The 22211-nt window shown below is 68.4% G+C and overlaps 2 protein-coding genes across 2 annotated transcripts; both read left to right on the top strand.

Moving 5' to 3' along the window:
* The first annotated feature begins 988 nt into the window (after positions 1-988).
* LOC136112359 (uncharacterized) lies at positions 989-4873 on the top strand. The gene is made up of 14 exons (XM_065856995.2): positions 989-1308; positions 1379-1539; positions 1617-1776; positions 1919-2089; positions 2161-2252; positions 2335-2492; positions 2573-2676; positions 2771-2995; positions 3073-3158; positions 3328-3464; positions 3562-3651; positions 3851-4059; positions 4178-4384; positions 4484-4873. The coding sequence occupies exons 1-14, from the start codon at positions 1117-1119 to the stop codon at positions 4769-4771; spliced, it is 2280 nt and encodes a 759-aa protein (XP_065713067.1). The 5' UTR covers positions 989-1116; the 3' UTR covers positions 4772-4873.
* Positions 4874-7339: 2466 nt separating this feature from the next.
* Positions 7340-21794, top strand: MAP7D1 (MAP7 domain containing 1). The gene is made up of 18 exons (XM_065856994.2): positions 7340-7525; positions 13234-13905; positions 14006-14074; positions 14730-14893; positions 15186-15300; positions 16875-16985; positions 18507-18629; positions 18761-18903; positions 19025-19158; positions 19284-19543; positions 19619-19787; positions 19853-20012; positions 20264-20368; positions 20470-20523; positions 20625-20682; positions 20797-20914; positions 20987-21183; positions 21266-21794. The coding sequence occupies exons 1-18, from the start codon at positions 7360-7362 to the stop codon at positions 21274-21276; spliced, it is 2829 nt and encodes a 942-aa protein (XP_065713066.1). The 5' UTR covers positions 7340-7359; the 3' UTR covers positions 21277-21794.
* The last annotated feature ends 417 nt before the right edge of the window (positions 21795-22211 follow it).

Here is a 22211-nt window from a genome sequence, read left to right as displayed (position 1 = left end):
GCTCTCCTCTCACCTCCTGTGCGTGTCCCAGCTGCGAAGCTACATCCAGGCAGTGGCACATGGTGCCCAGCCCTGTGGCCACAATGCTGGAGGAGGCACGAGCCCCCTGAGCAGGGGTGTGAGCTCACCCACATGCAGATGCAGCAGGTAACGGGCTGCCCGGTGCCAGGCCAAACCCTGGCCGTCACCACACTCTTTGTCTTGTGGGAGTGACCGTGTGAAAAAGCCACAGAGCAAACATTGCCACGTGCCCGGCGGCTGCCTGAGCCGCACGTGCTGCTCTGGGACACACAGCGCTGGCCCTCGCTGTCTGGGGAGTCACCTGGCCAGGTGCTGGGATTCGTGCCAGCTCCAGCCACAGCCCCGCCGGCATCCTCACACCAGAGCCACCGCCCGGCCCTGCACTGTGTCCCCAGGCTGGCACTAGGGCAGCATGGCTGGAGGGACCAGCAGCCTTGGCCCCTGGGCACTGAGAGTGTCACCATGGCCACCGCAGCTGCTTCTGTGTGTGGGTGCCCACTGGAGGTACCAGGTCTCTGATCACCACATGGGTCCCTGTCCCATCCTGCTGAGCTGGTCGGGCACCGAGGGGCACACAGGGGACCTGTGCTGGCGCTAGGCTCTGTGGCTCTCATTAAAGCACAGCGTGCTAACGATGGACGTTCCACTTGTTGCCTCGGGTCTCAGATCCTGGACAGGAGCAGCGATGGGGCAATTTCTGTCCCCAGCCCCGAGCGGGAACCGTGTCCCCCGGCCCTGCCAGCCCTGCTGCAGCCAGGGTGATCCCGGGAGCCGGTTTGGCTGCACCGAGCAGTTCTGCCGCTTCCCACTCACAGCTGTGCCCACGCTGGGAGGTCCCAGGGCTGAGAACCAAAACTCTGCGACCTGTCCCCGCGGGGAGCCCGGGGACGGGAGCTGGGGCCCAGCCGCACGGTGCTCCGGTGCCGCCGCTGTCTGGTGTGTTCCCGGGACAGCGGGGAGCGCGGCTGGAGCCTCGCAGCGCCCCGGCACCGGGATCACCCGCCCCGCCCCGTCCGGCGGGCTCAGGGTCGAACCCCGCCCCCCTGCGCGCATCGCTCGCGGCCTCGGATCGGGGGCCGGGTCGCCAGCCGTGCCATGCCGCGCCGAGCCGGGCCGGGAGCGGCGGGGCCGGGGCTGGCGGCGCTCCGGGCCGCCGCCGTGCTGCTGTGCGCGGCGCTGGGACCCGCCTGCCCGCAGCCCTTCCCGTTCCGGGACCCGACGCTGCCCTGGTCCCGCCGCCTGGACGACCTGCTGGGTCGGCTGAGCCCCGCCGAGATGGTGCTGCAGGTGAGGGGCGGCGGGGGCGGCCCCGGGACCCCCCCGGGACCCCCCGCTCAGCAGCGCCGCTGGCCCGCAGGTGGCGAGGGGGGGAGTGATGAGGAACGGCCCTGCGCCCCCCATCCCGCGGCTGGGGATCGGGCCCTACAACTGGAACACCGAATGCCTGCGGGGCGACGCGGAGGCTCCTGGCTGGGCCACGGCTTTTCCCCAGGCGCTGGGGCTCGCCGCCGCCTTCAGGTACCAGCACTGGCACCCCACAGGGTGTGGGACGCGGATCCCCACATCCCCTGACACCCCCGTGCTTCACCCTGCAGCCCTGAGCTCATTTACCGGGTGGCCAACGCCACTGCCACCGAGGTGCGAGCTAAGCACAACAACTTCACCGCCTCCGGCCGCTATGATGACCACACAGGGCTCAGCTGCTTCAGCCCCGTCCTGAACATCATGAGGCACCCGCTGTGGGGCAGGAACCAGGTGCCAGCACGGGGGGGTGTCCCTGGGACAGGATCAGGCCACACAGGACCGTGGCTGACCTGCTGGAGCGTGGCAGCAGCTCCCTGGGGTGCTGGCTGCAGCGGTGGGGGTCCCAGCAGTGACCCATTGGCGCCTCGGCCAGGAGACCTATGGGGAGGACCCATTCCTGAGCGGGGAGCTGGCCCGCAGCTTCGTGCAGGGGCTGCAGGGCCAGCACCCCCGCTACATCAAGGCCAGCGCCGGCTGCAAGCACTTCAGCGTGCACGGAGGCCCTGAGAACATCCCTGTCTCCAGGCTCAGCTTTGATGCCAAGGTGAGCACCGTGGGGCTGCGGGACAGTGGGTGGCCCTCCAGGCACTGACCTCTCTGCTGTGACACTTGCAGGTGCTGGAGCGGGACTGGCGAACCACCTTCCTGCCCCAGTTCCAGGCGTGCGTGCGTGCTGGCTCCTACAGCTTCATGTGCAGCTACAACAGGTACCGAGTATGGTGGTCGCTGCACTGCCTGTGGGGTCGTTGGTGCCCAGCTGGCCAGGCTGCCCCATCTGCTCTCCGACAGGATCAACGGTGTTCCTGCCTGCGCCAACAAGAAGCTGCTGACGGACATCCTGCGCGGCGAGTGGGGCTTTGAGGGTTACGTGGTGAGCGACGAGGCGGCCCTGGAGCTCATCATGCTGGGGCACCGCTACACGCGCACCTTCCTGGAGACGGCAGTCGGTGAGCTCACGGGACGGGCGCAGGGTCCCCAGGAACCACGCAGGCATGACGGGTGGTTTCCCTTCTCTCCGGCACGGCAGCCTCCATGAACGCCGGCTGCAACCTGGAGCTCTCCTACGACATGAGGAACAACGTCTTCATGCGCATCCCCCAGGCTCTGGCCATGGGCAACATTACGCTGCAGGTGAGCGGGGGGCAGCAGGGCCGGGGGTGCGGGCAGGGAGCCAAGGCTGCCCCCGCCAAGCACAGCCGAGGTGTCAGTGTCAGGGTCTTTGCAGATGCTGCGTGACCGGGTCCGGCCCCTCTTCTACACACGGATGCGTTTGGGGGAGTTCGACCCCCCGGCTATGAACCCCTACAGCACCCTGGACATGAGCATCGTGCAGAGCCCCGAACATCGCAACCTCTCGCTGGAAGCTGCTGTCAAGAGCATTGTGCTGCTGAAGAACGTGCGGGGGACGCTGCCCCTCCGGGCCCGAGACCTGCGTGGCCAGCGCCTCGCGGTGAGCACCGTACACAGAGGTGGTCAGGGGACACGGTGACCCAGGGGTGCCCACCCTCCCCCCTCTGCCCTCCGCAGGTGGTGGGTCCCTTCGCTGACAACCCCCGAGTGCTGTTTGGGGACTATGCGCCGGTGCCAGAGCCGCGGTACATCTACACTCCCCGGTGAGACAGCGCGGTGCTGCCATCCATCCTTCGGTCCTGGGCACTTCCCGGGGCTACTGCTGGAGCCTCTCAACCCTTCGCTGGGGACTGGGGCAAGTTGTGGTGTCCCCAAGGTGCCCCGACCCTGGGGCTCAGCAGCCCCTGTGCTCTCTGCTCTCCCCTGCTGCAGAAGGGGGCTGGAGACACTGGCAGCCAACATCAGCGTGGCGGCGGGCTGCCGGGAGCCGTGGTGCCATTGGTACTCACGGGCAGACATGGTGGCGGCGGTGGAGGCAGCCGATGTGGTGGTGGTCTGCCTGGGGACAGGTAGGTGGGAGTGGGGAGGGTCCTCATCCATCCTCCCTCATCCATCCATGGTGCTTCGGTGGGTGTAAGGGGCTGTCCTCTGCCTGTCTCCATGCAGGGATCGATGTGGAGACTGAGGGGATGGACCGGCGTGACCTGTCCCTGCCAGGCCACCAGCTGGAGCTGCTGCAGGACGCGGTGCAGGCAGGTAGGGGCTCTCTGGGGCTCAGCTCCACCAGCACCTGGGGGCTGGCTGGGGTCCCAGGGGTCAGGGCCAGCCCAGAGGGGTGGTGATGGGCTGGGGCTCAGGGCCACAACCCCCCCAGGTGTTCCCCATCCACAGAGCCCCCCTGAGCTGTCTGAGTAGCACTGGTGAAGGGTTCTTGGTGACAGCTGTGTCCCTGCAGCCGCTGGGCGCCCTGTCATCTTGCTGCTGTTCAACGCGGGGCCCCTGGACGTGAGCTGGGCGCAGGCGCACGAGGGCGTGGGGGCCATCCTGGCGTGCTTCTTCCCTGCGCAGGCCACCGGCCTCGCCATCGCCAGGGTGCTGCTGGGCGAGGCAGGGGCCAACCCGGCTGGCAGGCTACCGGCCACGTGGCCCGCGGGCATGCAGCAGGTAAGGCCAGGGCAGCTGGCAGCACCCAGAGCCCTTCCCTGCCTCAGTGGCCATGGGAGCCACAGGACATGGGGCTGATGCTTGGCTGTGCCCACCCAACCCGCTCCACATCCTGCAGGTGCCACCGATGGAGAACTACACCATGGAGGGGCGGACGTACCGCTACTATGGGCAGGAAGCCCCACTGTACCCCTTTGGGTACGGGCTGTCCTACACCACCTTCCAGTACCACGACCTGGTGCTGAGTCCCCCAGCACTGCCCATATGTGCCAACCTCTCCGTGTCCGTGGTGCTGCAGAACACGGGGCAGCGGGATGGCGAGGAGGTGATGTGGCTGTGGGAGTACGGGTGCAACCGGGGTCCCCCCCTGCCAGGGGGCCAGCAGGGGAGTCCTGTTGGTGCTGACTCCCATCTTTCTGGGCAGGTGGTGCAGCTGTACCTGCGGTGGGAACAGTCGTCTGTGCCGGTGCCCCGCTGGCAGCTGGTGGCTTTCCGCCGCGTGGCTGTGCCGGCCGGCCGAGAGACCAAGCTGTTCTTCCAGGTGACAGCGGAGCAGCGCGCTATCTGGGCACAGGGCTGGCACCTGGAGCCTGGTGCCTTCACCCTCTTTGCCGGCGGGCAGCAGCCGGGCCAGCAGACGCGAGTGCCCTCGGAGGTGCTGAGCGCACGGTTCAGCGTCACCGGTGCAGCCCGGCCCCTGCGCGGGTGCTAGAGATGGGGGTGACGGCAGAAGGGAAGGGGTGCGCGGTGGCTGCATGCGCTGCGGGGAGCGCGGTGGTTCGCCTCGCAATAAAGTGCCGGGTGCTGCTCCGCAGTGGCTGTGTCACCAGCCTGGCTCGCCTGCCATGGGGCCCAGGCCTGCCCACCCTCCTGGGGATAAGGCAGCGCTGCTGGTCCCCTGCCCCCAGCACGGGAATGTGCTGGAGCAGCCCAGCAGCTATAAATAGAGTGGGAGCCACAGGCGTCACTGGCCCGCACACGTGGAGCTTGAGTGGGGTGTGGGGCTGCAGCAGATGGGGACAAGGGCAAAAGCCCTGGGCAGGGCAGTGCTGTCCATCCGTGGGCTGAGGGAACAGGAGGGAGACCCATGTACACCCCGGTGTGCACGAGTGCTGCTGCATCTGCTCCCCTGATGTCGCCCCAGGGGCCCCTCCTGCCGCCAACACTCGGGGTTTGAGAGCCGCCTGCCCAGAACTGAGTTCAGCCCCTTGGCAGGAGCCGCAGGGACCCCTCTGTCCCTCCCTGCCCTGGGACAGGGATCTGGCGGCGATGCTGGCAGGGGATGTGGGGAGCTGAAAGTCAGCAGTAGCTCCAGCCCTGTGGGGCTGGGGCTGCCCAGGCCTGACACCATGACATCAGGCACTAATTACAGATGCAGCCTGGGATAATTACAGAGCAGGCGAGGGCTGCGGCGGGGCAGGGCAGGGCAGGGCTCAGCCCATCGCTGGCCTCTTTGTCACCTGCCCCCACGGGGAATCGTCCTCCAGCAGCAGGGCTTTGCGGCTGGCCGTGATGCCGGCCCCGTGGCAAGATGTTTGGGGGCTGGTGGCTGCCCCAACGTGTCACCGGTGATGGGCTGGTACCGCACCCCTGAGCTCTGGGGCAGGATGCATGGACAGATTGTCACCCCCAGCTTCCTGCTGGGTCACTGTCCCATGACTAGTGGGGGTCAGCTGGAGCATTTTGAGGGGATGGGGTTCAGCTCAGCCCTCCTGGCCATGGTACCGTGCTCAGTGCTGGCCCTGCGTGGTAAATGAAACTGCCCACGTGGAGCCTGGGGCAGGGGCAAAGTCCCGGGGCTGGAGGAGGGAGGTGTGGGGCAGAGGGGTGGGGAGCAGGTGGGATGGGGTGTCCCCCGCGGTACTTTGCCCAGAGATGTCGGCAGGGTTTGTTTGCCGTCTTCATCCCTTTGCACTCAGCCTCCCGCAGTGCTGGCGGGGCAGTGGCCACGCCATGGCTGTAATCATGCATCACTTTTGCGGTGCTCGGCCCCTGTTGGCTCCCCCACAGCATTTGGGTGAGGCACTGGGCACACTGCGGGGGTTAGAGCCACAGCTGGGCCCCAACCCACTGGGTGAAGCCCCCTCCCCTGGCCATGGCAGCGTTGCCCCCTGTGCGAGGGGCTGAGGAGCGCGGGGAGCTCTGGGCGTGCAGCTGCTGGGGCCGGGCGGCATGAGCTCATCGGATTTTCCATCAGTGCAGGAAGGCGGCTGTTCCCAGGAACCCTGACGCGGTGGGGCTCTGCCTGCAGCAGAACGATCGATTGGTGCTCTGTGTGTTGTATAAGCCCATCGACTTGGGCTGGCAGGAGCCCCCAGCATCACTGCCCGCACTGGGGGTGATGCAGGAGCAGCCACCCTGCAGTGGCACAGAGCGGGGCCACCTCAGCTGCAGGAGAGCCCTCCTGCCCGCTCCCCTTCCCCTGAGTCAGAGGAACACGCTTCTGCAGGAGAGGGCTGGGATTTCAGGAAACCTGTTTGCCTGGTAGGCGAGGGAGAAGGGGTGTCAGGGGATCTACTGGCCATTCGGTGACATCATCCCATAACCAGGCATCTCCGATGGGCACTGCTGGAGCCTGGGATGCGTTTGCTCCAGGATGCTGCACAGGGCAGGGACCGCAGCCATTCTCTTGGCCCACCCCTGTTTCTTGCAAGGCCAAGAGGAGTTTCATCCCCCAGCAGGGCTGAGCCAAGGCCTTTTCCCCTACTCGGGGAGTGGGGGAGGCCTATTGTTATCTGCCTGTTATCGAGGAGGGTGGGATGTGTGGGAGCGAAACCCTCGCCCTGGCAATGGGGGCGGCTGCTGGCGGTGACTAAGGCTCACGTGTGACGGGTGGGTGGTGGGGAGAGCAGCTGCGAGGCCTCGCGAGCAGCCGAGGTGGGGCTCTGGGACGGGAAACCAATGTCTCTTTGGGGTGTCTGGAAATCGGGCAGCTGATCTGAGCGGTGCTGGCTGTGGCTCTGGCTGCAGGGGAATCAGGGGGTGTCTGCTGCAGGGCCAGCACCTCGCAGGTGACCAAAACATCGTAAAATGTGGGGAGTGGGAAGGGTGGGTGCAAGCCCCAAAATGTGGGTGAGGAGAGGCTGGCAGGCAAGGCCGGGGGATGCTGAGCATGGCAGGGATGGGCAGCAGGGCAGGCCTGAGGCCGGGGTGATGGGCGTGGGGTCCCATTCTGGCTGCGGGTGGGTGACCAAGAGCCCGGAGCTGGAGCTCACGTTTGGGGCAGGGGAGAGGCGAGCCCGGGCAGAGCATCCCCTGCCCGCCCGCTCCCCCCAGCTCGGGCCCGCGGGGCCGGGCGGGATGCGCAGCCGGGGCGGGGAGCGCCGAGCGTCCTCCCACGTCGGGCCGGGGGGAGCGGGGCGGCGCGGCTCGGCTCGGCTGGGCCAGCCCTCTGCGCCTCCCCGCCACGCCATGGAGAGGAGCCGCGCCGGGCGGGAGCCGCAGCCCCGGTCCCAGCCGGCCCAGGGTAAGGCTCCGCCGCGGGGACCGGCTCCGGCGGCCGCCCGGGCACCTTCCCGCACCGCGGGGCCACGCCGGAGTCCGTGCTGCGGGATGCGGCCGTGGGGGAGGCGGGAGCCGGGCCGCGACGGGGAGCGGGAGCCGGCCGCGGGGGTGCCGGATCCAGCCGTGGCGGGTACGGGACCCGACCGCGGGGATACGGGATCCCGCCGTGGGGGATGCTGATGGGGATGCCGCGGCGGCCGGGCGCGGGGAGTGGAGCGCTGCGCAGGGCCCGGGGGATGCGGCGGGGCCGCCCGCGGAGCCGTTCGGGCGGCAGCGCGGGGCGGGGACCGAGGGAAGCGGTGGAGGAGCCGGGAGGATGCGTTACCGGGGCCGGGGGCTCTTTCCGGGAGGGACAAAGCACGGGCACGGCCCCTCCATCTTGGGGTGGGACGGAGCCGCGCAGCCCCCGGCGCCGCCACCGCCGGGGGGTGCAGGGAGAGCTGCATTTGTGGAGCCTTCCCGGGGGCGGCCCCGCCATGGCGGCGGGGTTCGGGGCGGCGGCGCCTGCCCCTGCCCAGGCTTTTTCCCGGCAGCCGGTCGGAGATGCTGGCCGGGCCCCCCCCAGGTGCCGCTGCCGGGGGTCCGCTGCCACATGTCCGCCACCGGCTGCTCTGGGGCGTGGGTGGCCCCGAGGTCTGTGCTCCGGTCGTACCGGGGACCCCGCCACGGCCCGTCCCGCTGCCTGCACCCAGAGCCGGCTGGCGCGGCCCGGGGCAGCAGCCGGTGCCGGCGGGTCGGGGGGTGCAGGCGCTGCCCCCCGCTACGGGGACTCGGGGCACGTCCCGGCTGGTCCGGTCCCGGCGCTGCCCCGGGATGAACTCGACAAACCGGGAGGGCGGCGGCCGGGGGGGGGTTTGTTTTGGCTCTGCCCCGCAGGGCTCCAGCCAAGCGCTCTCTGTCCCGCCGGGCGCTGCGCGGGGCTGTGACTAAGCAGTGAGGGCTCCGTGGTGGAGCCGCTTCCCACCGATGGAGGAAGAGGAGATGGAGGAAGAGGAGCTGCGGCTCTGCTCCCCTCCCCCTCGCTCCCGGGGCCGCCGTGATTCACCGCCCGGGCCCTGGCAGGGGGGGAGCGATCGCTGCCGGCTCCCAGCAAGGCCCAGATGCCACTTGTCCTTTATCAGTGCCTCAAGAACAAACTGGCTGCAGGTCCTCGGCTGCGCCACCCGCACGGCGCGTCCTCGCTGCAGACATGTTGTCTGTGTCCCCTCGCTGCCTCCACAGCCCAGCAGGGCCTTCCCGTCTCCCTCCAGGCCATCGCTGCCCGGGGAGGAGGGATGGCGGCTCCCAGCCATGCTGACCCCCTGCACCCGTGGCTGGTTTGGTTCCCCAGCGCAAGGGGGTTCTTGGCTCTATCACCAGTGGAGGATGGCACTGGGAGAGCGTGGGTGGCTCTGCAGCACATCCTGCTCTGGGGACCATCCCCGGTCCTTCTCATTTGGGAGACCCACATGGCTGCACAGCCCAGGCTGCTCCGCGTCTCACTGCACAGTGCTGGTCAGAGCCCCCGGCTCCCCGCGATGTGCCGTGTCCTGGATGCTGGTCGGGCAGGGTTATCCTCCAGGGACCAGACGCCGCGATGTGGGGCAGCCGGTGGTACTGGTGGGGCAGGAGCTCATGGAGCCGCCAATGTGGAATGATGCCCCATGGGCAGGCAGGGGGGTGAGGACCAAGGCGGTGAACAGGCAGAGGTTCATTCTTATCTGGGTTACTGCCAGCTTCTCCTGCCATTCTGCCACTGGGACGGCAGAGAGGGAGGGTGCAGGGTGAGCTGGTTGCCAGCCAGTGCCTGTGTTTGGGCGTCGGCAGCTCGGGAGCGCTCCCTGTACAGGGACACCCACAGAGTCGCTGCTGCGAAGCTGTCAGAGCAACGTGACGCGATGTGTGGAGCAGTGATGTGACAGTCCCGTGGTGCCATGTCCAAAATAGTGCAGCTCTCGCTCGTTGGAGGGCTCAGAGCAGGGATGAGCGGCAGCACAGGCAGCCGGCTGGGAGCAGCGCCGGATCCTGCACGGCCCCAGCCCCGGTAGGTGCCACATCCACGTCATGAGGCTTAGGACCCATTTTTCGGAGGTGGTGGAGGCTGGATCCCAGCAGATGCAGAGCCCGGTGCCCTGCCTTTGAGCTGGGTTTCTGTTTCCCAGTGTGATGCTAGCAGACAGGTTTTTGGGAGTGCGGCCGGGCCAACTGCCCTTTGTGTTGGTGGCTCCGTGCGGGTCGCCCCAAGGACGAGGGCACCTCCTGTCGCCGCTGCCAGCACTGCCCAGATGGATGGCAGGCAGGTGCTGCCTGCCCCTGCCTTCGTGTGTTTGGGGCTGTGCCATCACTGCAGCCAAATGGAAAGTTTGCTATGGGGGTGCTGAGGCGCAGCAGCAGCTCAGGCTCTTTCCTCCATGTGTATTTTAAACCCTGGAAAACCCCCAGCTTTGGCCTTGCTCTGGCCATGAGATCCCATCTCCCAAGTTCCTCTTGTTGCTCTCTGGCTTGGCACGTCACCGCCGGCTTGGTGCTGAGCCACAGGAGCTTGGTGGCCTCTGCGAGGGGCAGCACGGTTTCTGTGTGGCTGCCCCACACCCCCCATCCCAGTGCCTCAGGGGGTTACAGACCCTGAGAAGGGCAGCAGCAGCACCATGGAATCCCCTCCACAGGGACAGGGTGTCATTGCTGTTGGTGGCTGCACTGGCCATCCCATGGTGTAGGGCTGCAGGCGCTTGTGTTGTGTATCAACCTGCCCATGCACATGAGCCAGGGCCGAGGATGTGCGTCAATGCTGCGCCCGTGGCTGGGACGTGCTGGGACTGTGCCGGGGGTGCTTGCTCACCGTCCCTCTCATCCAGGTGTGCGGGTGCTGCAAAGCGGGGGAATCCCGGGAGCTGGGTGGGACCGGGCAGACTCAGCGGTGAAGCACATCTGAGACATGGCAAGGTGGGGTGAGATCAGGGACAGTGCCAGGGCTCCGAGCACCCCAGGGCTCCGAGCACCCCAGGGCTCTGAGCACCCCTGTACACCCCATGGCACTGTGGTGGCCTCAGGCAGCAGCTCTCCCTGCCAGGCACCAGCACCCACAGAGCAATCCTGACCTCGGGGTGCAGGTGCTTCCCTGCTCAGAGATGGTACCTGGTGATGATGAGGAGAGGCCCTGGGGACACATCCTTCAGGCACTGCCATCAAGGTGGAGAAGGGTGGCAGCTGGAAACCAGCCACACCAGGAAAGGCCCAAGGGCGCGCTGGGTGCGCGGGTGTCCCCAGGGGCAGTGGGGACCTGCCCTACAGAGCTGGTGGTGGCTCTGGGGGCTGTGGTTCCCCTTGGGACCTCATCCCTGGGCATCACAGGGACTTATGCAATGGCCGGGGTTCCACTAGCGGGGCGCTGTGACACCAGCCCTTTCAGGTGGCTTTGCAGTGACCACCAACGGGTCCCTGCTGCACCGGCCAGCTCTCCTCTCCTTTCCTCCCGGGGCAGGGATGGACCCTGTCCAGTGTCCCCTGCGCAGGCACCGCATGCGGAGCAGCCCATGGTGGCTCCAGCTGTGCCACAGAGCAGGAACATGAGGATATGGCGGATGGGGGGAGCTGAGGTTAAAGCGTGGTGGGTGCCCCCCCGCCCTCGTGGGAAGTCCCCCGCGGGGACATGCAGCGAACGGTTAACGATGGCTGCTGGTTAACGATGGCCGCTCCTTCCGACTGGAGCACCCGTGGGGCCTCGATGTGCTCTCGCTTCACATCACCAGGAAATTGGCCTCTGCCTGGCTGAACATCCCCAGCCATGTGCTGGCCACGGAGCCGTGCCGCACCCACCGGGCAGTGCCGGGCTGGAGGTGGCAGTGGTGCTTGGTGGTGCAGGTGCTGGTGCCACATGGAACCCGGGAGGAGCTGGGATGGGCTGGGTGACGCGGCATCGAGGGGCAGCGCGGTGCCATCCCGGCGCCAGCAGCGAGGTCAGTGCCGCGCAGGCTCGCCTGGGCTGGGGCTGCAGGGGAGCCATGCCTGCACGTCTGAGGGGCTGGGGAGCTAATCCCCTGCGGAATGCCCCGTCCAAAGGGAGAGGGGACGCCTGCACCGCTTGGGCGCAGGCAGCGTTGGGTTTCAGGGCAGCTGCCGCGCTGGAGCAGCGACAGGGACAGATGGCGGCAGGGCCGGCCCCAGGCGCGTGCAGGAGTTTTGGCCGTGCCCGGCAGCCCTGCCCTGGCCATGGGCGCTGCCGTCCCCTGGCACCGCTCCCCGGACCCGAGGTTCCCAGAGGTGGTGCCACCGCAGGTCTTGTCCTCAGAGCTGGCACCTGGGGGCTGCCAAGTCCCCAGCCTGTGGGTGCCAATCTGGGGGGACAGGGCAGGGGAGCCCCCAGCTGCAGCCCCAGCATCTTCCCAGCTGCACATCAGACTCATGGCTGCCCTGCGGGGTGCAGCGATGGGGACGCGGGATGTGCAGGATCGGGCCAGGGGATGGGCCGGCTTCCTGCGGCAGAAAATACCCGGAAAGCTATGTGGGTGTGCGGGGGGGCTGGGGCTGGCTGTGTCCCACGGCGAGGGCTTGGCGTGGGGCGGGGGAGCGGCGCCAGCCCCTGTTTGCAGAGCCCACACTTTGCCCCTCTCTGAGGACTGTGGAGAGCTCGGCAAACATGGCTGAGCCAGCACGTGATGTCACCCCTCAGCAAGAGCCGCGCATGGGGCCACTGGCTGCCAGTTGCTGGTGTCCTTGCCGTCCCTTGTCACCAGAGCTGGGGCCATGCGCTGCAGCAGTGTCTGTGGGGCTGGAGCCAGGTGCCCAGAGCCCTTGTGTGGGTCAGGCATCCTTCCCAGGGCAGGAGTGATGGCCATGCCGCTGCGTGGGGCTTGGGCTGTGATCCCAGCAGGTGCTTGAAGGTGTGTTTGCAAAGAGCTGGTTGCCATGGGGGTGTCACCACTGCTGGCCACCGCAGGTGGTCTCGGCACATCCACTTCTGCAGAGGGCACGTGCTGTGGCTTCGCAGGGCGGGAGGCACCGTGTCTCTGTCCCCAGCGCTGGGGCATGCAGCAGGCTCCCCCCATGGCCCCTGGGGCTGGCCAGGGTGGGGGGCAATTCCCTGGGCACAGAGCGGGCACCGTGTCCCCCGCCAGCCCCACGGCGGGGCAGCGAGCGGCCAGGCCCCGCGTGGGGAGGGGGCTGTTTGCTGGCGCGGCCTCGTGTGCATTCCTGGGCCATGAGTTCATGGCTGCGGCGCAGCACGGCGCTGGGGGACATGGGCCGGAGCGGTGACGTCAGGCCGCGGGGCCCGCGCCCATCCTGCCTGTGGCCGTGCCGAGAGTGCCGGCGGAAGCGGCCGCGCATCCTCCAGGGACAGCAGTGGGGACACATGTGGGTCCCCGTGCCTGCGTGGGGTCTTGGTGCCCACGTTCCCCCGCGGCGGGGCCGGCGTGGCAGCTGCTGGGGGAAGAAGGGTGGCTTTGTGGCAGCGGTGCCTGGCAGAGCCCCGGCCGGTCCCTCTGTGCATTGTGCACCCAGTGCCTGGCACCCGCGTGGGTGCCCCCCGAGACAGGGGCAGCAGGAGGGCTTGGGTAGGGGTCCCGCTGCCTTCCCCGGGGGACATGGGGACTGTCCCCAGCTCCTTGTTCCCATGGGCTGTGTTTGGGGGAATCAGGCTGCTCCCAGCTCCCCTGCTGAGTGACTGTTTGCTCTGCTCTTCCTGTGTCGCAGGGAAGCCACCGTCCCTGATGGGAGACAGCGTGCCCCCCCCGACCCCGCCGGCCCCCTCACCTGGGGGTGCCCTGCAGGGAGAGCGCACCCCCCCCCAGCATGACCGACCCGTCCCTCCAGCCACTGTTCCCTCTGAAAAGACCGTCTCACCCGTCCCTCCAGCCATCACCGCCTCCGAAAAGAACATCTCGCCTGTCCCTGCAGCCGTGACCCCTTCCAGGCAGCCCGTCTGTCCCCCAGCTGTGACGTCCCCCCCCAAGAGCAGCATCCCACAGCATGACCGACCCGTCCCTCCAGCCGTGACACCATCAGGACAGCCCGTGTCCCCCACCCCTACAGCCATGGCCCCCTCAGCAGAGAGCGTCCCCCCATGGTGTGACAGTTCCACCCCTGGGCCCCCCTGTACCCCCACCATGGAGCACCCCAAAGAAGAGGTGTCTCCCCACGCTGCCGGCCAGCCGGTCCCTGTCCCTGCTGCCCCGTGCCCGGGAGAGACGCTGCCCCATGGGAGCGATCCCCCAGCCCCGACTGCCGGCAAAGGGGTCCCCTCCGACGCCAAGAGTCCCCTGGGCAGCACGGCTGGGCCCTCGAAGGACGTGCCCCCCCGGAGTGACCGCAGCACCCCAGCCACAGCCTCGCCAGCTCCTGCCGCCAGCTCCCGGCCCAAGCAAGGTGGGTGCCCACGGGGGCTGAGGGTGCTCCGGGGATGCTGTTGCCAGCGTGGTGTGGGATGGGAGTCTGGGGGCTGCTCTCATGGGATCTCCCCCCACAGATACCCAGAAAGCCCAAGCAAGGCACAAGCAGGCGAAGGAGCGGCGTGAGGAACGGGCCAAGTACCTGGGTACGGGCTGGGGGGATCGGGAGGGATGCAGGGCTGGGGGGATCTGGAGGGACACGGGGTGGGTGAGCCCAGGGCGTGAGCCAAGAGGGAAAGTGGCCGGAGGGAGGCAGGAGCTAAGGAGCTTTGCCGGGTCGCGGGCAATCCCATTAGCTGCCATGAGCTGAGCCGGGGCAGGAGCTGCTGTGCCGGTGGCTCTGCGCCCCCAGCACGGCCCCCAGCATGCCCCTGCTGTGCTCCCCCGGCTGCTCCTTGCAGTCTGGATGCCCCCTGGTCTGTGCAGGTGCCACCAGTGCAGTGCCCTGCTCTGTCCCGTGTGCAGGCAGCAGCAGGCAGCCCCGCAGCAGCTCGGGGTGGCGGGCGAGCGGGGCCCCCGCGCCGCGCATGGGGCCTCCTGGTCCCCGCGCTCTTTCCACCCTCATTCCCCCATTGTTTGCCGGCGCGCTCGGCGGGCTCCCGGCCTCCCTTTTGTCCTGGCCCAAACCCCTCCCTCGCCGACCGGCCGCGATGCCGCCTGCCCCGCGCGCCCAGCGAGCCCGGCCGCCTGCCCCGGCCAGCCCACAGCCCCGTGCCACCGCCGGGGACACGCGTCCCCGTGGCAGGGCTCCCCAGGGCTGTGCTGTGGGAGTGACCCCACCACCCTCACTCCTCCCCGCAGCCGCCAAGCGGGTGCTGTGGCTGGAGAAAGAGGAGAAGGCCCGGCTGCTGCGGGAGAAGCAGCTGGAGGAGCGGCGCAAGCGGCTGGAGGAGCAGCGGCTGAAGGCGGAGAAGCGCCGAGCCGTGCTGGAGGAGCGGCAGAGGCAGAAGCTGGAGAAGAACAAGGTGGGGATGGGCGATCTGTGAGGGCAGCAGGCGGGGGGCTGGGGACGCGCTCTCTGGGGTGACCCTCTGGCTCCAGCAGCCCCTGGGAGCTGCCCCCATGCCCATCCTTTATGGTGCGGAGCCCCCGCTGTACCCAGCTCCTTGGGCACACGTGCCCTGGCCAGGCTGGCATCACTGCCCCGTCTCTCTCCAAGCATCCCCGTTGCTGCGATAGCCTCATGCTGGGTGGCACCAGTTGCTCCTGACCCCCTTCGCCTGGCCGCTGGTCTCACCCATCCCTCTCCCTCGGCAGGAGCGCTACGAGGCGGCGATCCAGCGCTCAGCCAAGAAGACGTGGGCAGAGATCCGGCAGCAGCGGTGGTCCTGGGCAGGGGCCCTGCACCACGGCTCCCCCGCACACAAGGATGGTGAGTGCTGGGCTGGGCGCTGGGCCCCGCGGCTCTGCCGGTGGTGGGCACGGCTCTGCGGGGCTCTGTGCAAGTGGTGTGAGACCCCCTAAACCCGGCTCTGCCCCGCTCTGCTCTGGGGTCACGCTGCTGGGCTGTGCTGGGCCGGGGCCCAGGTGGGTTCTTTGGCTTTTCCCTGCTCTCGTGGGGCCGGGTGTCAGCTGGGACTGTGCGTCATGGCCACCGCTCTGCGCAGGGATGTGCCTGGGGACAGCCCTGGCTGCCTGTGGGGAGCCGTGGCCGCGGTGCCCGAGGCTCTGCAGTCAGCCATGGGCTGTGGAGCCACGCGAGGTCGTTGCGGTCTCTCGTTAGGGTCTATGCTGCAGTGTGTCCCCTTGTCCCCTGTCTGGGTGGGGGCAGCGCTTGGCCCCTCCAGCCTCAGCATAGGGGTGACTGTGGACGGGTGTGCGTGGCTGTACCGTGCCTCACAGTGCTGTGACCCATAGCAGAAGCACTGAGCCCAGCTGGACCCTCAGGGGCTTCTCAGGGACACCCCACGTCACCGTGGTTGGGTGTGTGGGCATCTCCCGTGTCCCCTGACCACCAAGGGGACGGGGCTGCACTGGCAGGCGCTGGCACTGCCTGGTGTGGCGGATGACAGCCGGTGGTGTAGAGGGGAGCGCTGTGCCCAGGGTGCATCTGCCCCCCATGTGCTGTGTCCTGGCTATGCCTGGCTGGGCTGTGTGTGCCGGCACCATGTGCCCGGCTGTACCTCTTAGGGCTGTTCATGCTGGTGCAGTGTGTCCGGCTGTGCCAGGCACTGCGTGTGTACAGGCAACGCGTGTGTACGGTCACCATGTGTCAGGTTGTGCCGCACTGTGCGTCCAGGTGTTTTCTGGCCAGCTGTGCCCAGACAGGCTCTGCATATGGGCACCATGTGCCCAGCTGTGGCTTGTGGCACGTTCAGGTACAGTGCTGCGGTGCAGCACCCAGCAGGGACTGGCAAGGGGACACTTTCCCCTGCAACTTCCCACATGGGATGCGCTGCTGGAGCTGCTGCTGATGCTCTTGCTCACCGATCTCCTGGCTGCCGCCTCTGCCGACAGCGATCTCCTCTGGTTGTTCTCTCCAGAGATGCCCGGCCAGGGCAGAGTGATCCTGGCACCCCATGGAGGCACTGCCAGCCACCAGCACCCTCCTGGCACTTACATAGGGACCCAGCACCTGTGTGAGCGTTGTCCTGTGTCTGTCTGGACCTGTTGCCCTCAACCTGCTCCTTGGGCTGGTGGCTGGCCCGGTGCTGCCGGGGTCCCTGGCCACCTGGCTCCTGTTTCCCAGGACTGCAGTTGGGGAACTGGCATGGTGGGGCTCCCCGAGGATGAGATCCCTGCATGATCCCAGTATGACCCCCAGCTGGGGCACTGTGCCGTGCTGGACCCCAGCACGGTGTGTCGTGTCCCTGGACACCAGCACCTCCTGGACCCGCTCTCTGTGCCATGTCGTGCCCCACGTTCCTATCGGCCGTGCATGCTGCATGTGGGGGCCCGGCCCCAGCCCTGGGACCTTAATGCCCTTGTGTCTTTTCCCTCCTCCAGGTGCGAGCCGCTGCTCGGTGTCCGCTGTAAACCTCCCCAAACACGTCGACTCTATAATCAACAAGCGGCTCTCCAAATCCTCTGCCACCCTCTGGAACTCTCCCAGTAGAAGTAAGAGCCCTTTGCATTTGCCCCAGCGCAGGGGGCACAGCCCAGCTCCTGCCCTGCGCTGGGGACCCCCAGGCCAGGGTCCCCCACCCCCAGGCCCTGCCTTGCAGCACGGTGCCCGCAGAGAGAGGAGAAGCCGTTTGCTGTTTGCAGGAGGAGGCTGGAGCCGGCCGGCAGTCCTTGAGGCTGTGTGCAGGCTGGGATGAAGAGGAGGAGGAGCAGCTGGGTTGTGGCAGCCCCGTGGGGCGCCAGGACAGGGACTGGGAGCCCTGGCTCCCTGCCCCAGGGCAGCTCCGGCAGGTGCAGCTGCAGCCGCAGAGCAGGGCTGTGTGTCACCAGACCCTCCTTGGGGCTGAGCACGGTGCTGGTGCCACTGCTGCGACGCCTGTCCCCACCGGCACCCGGGGCTGGGTGGCACTGAGCGCCGTGGGCACGGTGCTGCATCGGGTGCTGCAAGGTCATCCTGGCCCTGGGCGAGCTGCCCGAGGCTGCTGGCTGCACCGGAGGGCTGCATCCAGCACTGGGGCTGCTGTTGTGTTTCGGGGTTGCCTGGCGATGGGCGCGCGCCTTCCCGGCCGGGTATAAATAGCCGGAGCAGCTGACGCGGGCGGCTGCGGGGCCGTGGTGACGCAGGCGGCTCCTGCCAGCCCCGCACTGGGGGCTCAGCCTGGGGAGTGGCACCTGGGGCTCTTGGCACTGCCTGAGCGGGAGCAGCATTTCCCTGGGCCCGTGCCAGCCCGGTGACCTGTCCCCCCTGCTGCACCCAGGGCTCTGTTCACTCCCCTCCTGGCAGCAGGTGCTGCTCCTGGCCTGACTGGGGGCCACAGTGGAGAGGGACAGAGGGGCTCTGTCTCTGCAGGTGTTTCCCACGTGTCCATAGGGTGTTTGGTACCAGTGACATGCACTGGAGCGCAGCCACTGGCAGCCCCGTGCCCAGCCGAGCTGGCAGCGTGGCCGGAAACCTCCATTCCTTGGGTGCCGTGAGCCTGGCCTGGCTCCCACGGCATGCTCGGCAGCTTTGGCGCAGCTCCCTTGGGGCAAGGGCACGCTGCAGTGTCCCCATGGCAGCTGCAGTGTGCTGGGGGCTCGATCACAGCAGGACAGGGGACAGGGAGGGCACACACCGGCGCTGGGCACAAGGAGAGGGCGAGTGGAAGGGCTGCATGGCTACATCCTGGCGCTGCTCACTGTGGTGCTGAACTGTGGGTGCCGCTCGCTGTGGGTTCATGGTGGTTGGGGTGTCCGTAGGGCGTGGGGACACCGTCGTCATTGTGCCACAGCACCGTCGCACTGGCACGCAGCCGCCCCCTGCGCCTGCACAGCCCCCCGTCCTCCTCAGCCGCTGTGCAGGGCAGTGGGGACCCCTCCCCAGCGTGGCTGAGCTCTGGGCGCCCCCGGGGCTGCGCATGTGCCCGGGCTTTGCCGAAACTGCACGGCTGCTCCTCCCGGCACGACCATGGGACTGGGGGCAAGGCTGATGTCTGGGGGCTCGGGGACACACTAAGGGCCCCTCTCCCCCTACAGACCGGAGCTTGCAGCTGAGCCCATGGGAGAGCAGCATCGTGGACCGGCTGATGACACCCACCCTGTCCTTCCTGGCGCGCAGCCGGAGTGCAGTGACGCTGTCTGGGAATGGCAAGGAGCAGGGTGAGCACCCAGGGGGACACATAGGTCCTGGCACAGGCAGGGGACTGGGATGAGGGAGCCTGAAGCCAGCAGAGAGCTGGTGCCGGTGCCAGGCCGGCTCTGTCCTGACGGCGCTGTCACCCCTCCCGCAGTGCCCGTGTGTCCCCGCTCAGCCTCCGCCAGCCCCCTCAGCCCCTGCCACAACCACCGCCTGCAGCACCGCTGCCGTGACAGGCGGAAGGTGGCTGCTGGCAGCCCCGACGTGACACCGCGCCGCAGGACCGAGTCCTCGCCTGTGAGTGCCACCTCCTGCGGGGACCCCTCGGTGCCAGGGTGGCCACGGGGCACATCGTGGCTCCTGGCCAAACCAAGCGCCTGGCACTCATGCTGCCTCTGTCTCTCCCCGGCCGGAGCAGAAGAAGAAGGAGAAGAAGGAGAAGGAGCGGGAGAACGCCAAGGAGCGCAGCGCCCTGTCCCGCGAGCGCAGCCTCAAGAAGCGGCAGTCACTGCCGGCGGCGCAGTCCCGGCTCCTGCCCGCAGCGGACAGCAGGTCGAGACCCATCACCACAGGGGCTCCCAGTCCCTGCCTTGTCACCATGGGGGCTGCCGGTCCCTGCCCCATCACCTCAGGGGCTGTCTTGGCCCCGCTAATGGCGTCTCTCACTCTGTTTGCAGCCCCGGCCCCAAGAACCGTCCCTCATCTCCTGCCACCCCCAAAGCCCGTCCGGCATCCCCCAGCCCGGCCCCCAGCTCCCCCCACAAGCCGCCTCTGCCCCGCAGCGCCCACTCCTCTCCCAAGGTGCGGGCCAGGGCGCGGGAGGAGCGGGGGGAGCAGGAGAGCAAGGTGAAGGCGCGTGAGAGGAAGGAGGAGGAGCGGGGTCCAGCCCCCCCGGCACCTCCTGAGTCCCCCAAGGTGCCCACAGAACCAACAACAGGTGGGTAGGGGGTGGCTGAGGGGGTGGCGGGGCTGGGGCAGCGGGAGCAGCTCTCATCCTGTGTGCACACTGCAGCCGCCCCCGCAGCCCCCAGCCCCGCACCCGCCACCCCCCCGGGCAGAGCCCCCGCCGGCACCACGGACCGGGAGGAGGCTGCGCGGCTGCTGGCGGAGAAGCGGCGCCAGGCCCGTGAGCAGCGGGAGCGCGAGGAGCGGGAGCGCCGGGAGCAGGAGGAGCAGGAGAGGTGGGTGCTGCCCCCTTGGTCCCCCGCCCCGGCCTCCCCACCGTGCTTAGGGACCCTCCCCACAGGCGAATGCAGGAAGAACGGGTGCAGCGGGCGGCGGAGGAGCAGAGCCGCAGGGACGCCCTGGCGCGGCAGCGGGAGGAGGAACGGCGGCTGCAGGAGGAACGCGAGGCCCAGGAGAAGGCACGGGCTGAGCGGGAGGAGACGGAGCGGCTGCAGAGACAGGTCTGCCGTGGCGGGTGTTGGGACAAAGCGGGGGTGGCAGGGACAGGGGAGGAAGAGGTGGGATGGGGGATGAAGGCAGGGATGGAGGGGAAGGCAGGGATGCTCTCCTGTGGTCCTCACCCTTGTGGGATGCAGGGGTGAGGACCAGCCCAGCCCCTCGATGCCCAGGGGATGTGGGGCTGTGCTGAGCCACCCAGGCAGCCTGTCCCCACTGTCCCTGCCCCATCTCATCTGTCCCCACTGTGCCACAGAGGGAAGAGGCCGAGGCAAGGGCGCGTGAAGAGGCTGAGCGGCAGCGCCTGGAGCGGGAGAAGCATTTCCAGCGGGAGGAGCAGGAGCGGCTGGAGAGGAAGAAGGTGAGGGCTGGGGGCACCCATGGGCATGGGGCACAGCATGGGGGGCCCTGCATGGGGTCCCGCTGGCGAGGGCTGTGCACGAGCCCCTCTCTGCCCCACAGCGCCTGGAGGAGATCATGAAGAGAACACGCAAGTCGGATGCGGCAGATGCCAAGGTGGGTGCCTGTCCTTGTGTCCCCCTTCCTGGGGACATGGGGTCCCCTGCAGAGCCCTCGTGGCACTGCTGCTGCCCCTCACGGCTCTTGTCTCCCTGCAGAAGAAGGAGGACAAGAAGGTGGTGAATGGGAAAGCGGCCGAGCAGGAGGATGTTCCAGGTACGCAACCTGCCACGCCTCTGGGGTGCCCACAGAGACACGGTCCTGTCCTGCCCCACCAGCCGTGCTGGTACAGGGGCCGTGTCTGAGCAGGGACCCTGCTGGTGTCCCCAGGCCGTGAGAAGCGCGCAGGGCCAATGCCAAAGGAGGAGGAACTCCCCGAGACAGAGACACCGAGCACAGGGACACCGGGGGGGCTGAAGGGCCCAGCGGGCGAGGCGCTGCAGCCGAGGTGAGTGGAGGGGTGGCCAGGGGGGCTGGGGGTGGCAGGGCCCTGGCTGATCCCAGCCCTCCCACCCCACAGCTCCCCGGCCAAGGAGGTGGCATCTCTGGTGAACGGCGTGCAGCCCGGCAAGCACGAGAACGGCTTCTCTGGCACGGGGGGGCCGCCAGAGCTGCTGGAGCTCTCCCATCACGGCACCAGCCCCGGCAGCATCATCCCCTTTGGCGACAAGGAGCCGTTCCTCAAACAGGCCGTGGTCAAGCCCCCCCAGGTGACAGGTGAGAGATGGGGGGTGCGCAGGGGGGGAATGGGAGTACTGCAGCCACTCTGGTCTCACTGCTGTCACCCGCTTCTCTGCAGAGGTGCTGTGACAGCCAGGCCCCAGCAGACGTCCCCGCGGTGCCACCGCACGCGCCCCGACTCCGGACGCCCGCGCAGAACCGTAGCTGTTGTCACAAGAAGAGCCTCGCTGCTCCCCCCTGCCCGGCCCTGCCCGGGGGGGTGCAGGACCCCGGCGAGGGGGAAACCTGGTTTCTCTCTTCGTTCTTGTTTTTATTTTGTTTTTTTAAATATGCACCTTATCAGACTGACACCCCCACCCTAGCCGCCCGCCAGAGCCGCCCCAGATGTGTGGTGTAATACTGTAGCTATTTAACTCGCTGGGTACAATGTATGTGAATACTGTAAATAGAGCTCGGCCGGACGCGGGGGACACCGGCCTGGCCCCGCGCGGGACGGGAGGATTCGGGGCTGCCGGGGGCCACAGCCCGTCCCCACATCCCCGTGTGCGCAGTGGGGTCCCCCGGCCGGCACCACACTGCTCCCCGTGCCCTTGTGACAGTGGTATGCACCCGGACAACCTTTGCGAACAATAAAAGTGGACAAGTGCCCTCGTCTTGCCGTGTCCCCGAGACAGGAACCGCGCTGCCCGCGGGCAGAGCCCGTGCCCGGGGTCTCGGCTGCGGGGCCGGGCTGGCAGTTCCGGGGAGGGGGCAGTCACCCCCTGCGCGCCCCGAGCCGCCAGCTGGAGCCTCCGGAGCCACCACCGGCCCGGGGCAGGCGGAAAATCCCGCTGCCAGGCTTCCGAGGCCGTGGCTTGAGAAGCAGCGGCCGGCTGCTCCGCGGCCACACTCCCCGGCAGGGCGGGGGCAGCAGCCGGGAGCGGGCGGTGCGGAGGAGGCCGGGTGGGGAGCGGGTGGCGCAATGAGGCCGTCCCGCACCGGGGGGTGACCCGCGCCCCGCCGCCATTTCCCGCCGCGCCCGCCCAATGGCCCCGCCCCTCTCCACCGAGGCCACGCCCTCTTCG

Source organism: Patagioenas fasciata, chromosome 25 (genome assembly GCF_037038585.1).
Source record: "Patagioenas fasciata isolate bPatFas1 chromosome 25, bPatFas1.hap1, whole genome shotgun sequence".
Classification (NCBI taxonomy): domain Eukaryota; kingdom Metazoa; phylum Chordata; class Aves; order Columbiformes; family Columbidae; genus Patagioenas; species Patagioenas fasciata.
This window is presented reverse-complemented; position numbering and strand designations above follow the sequence as displayed.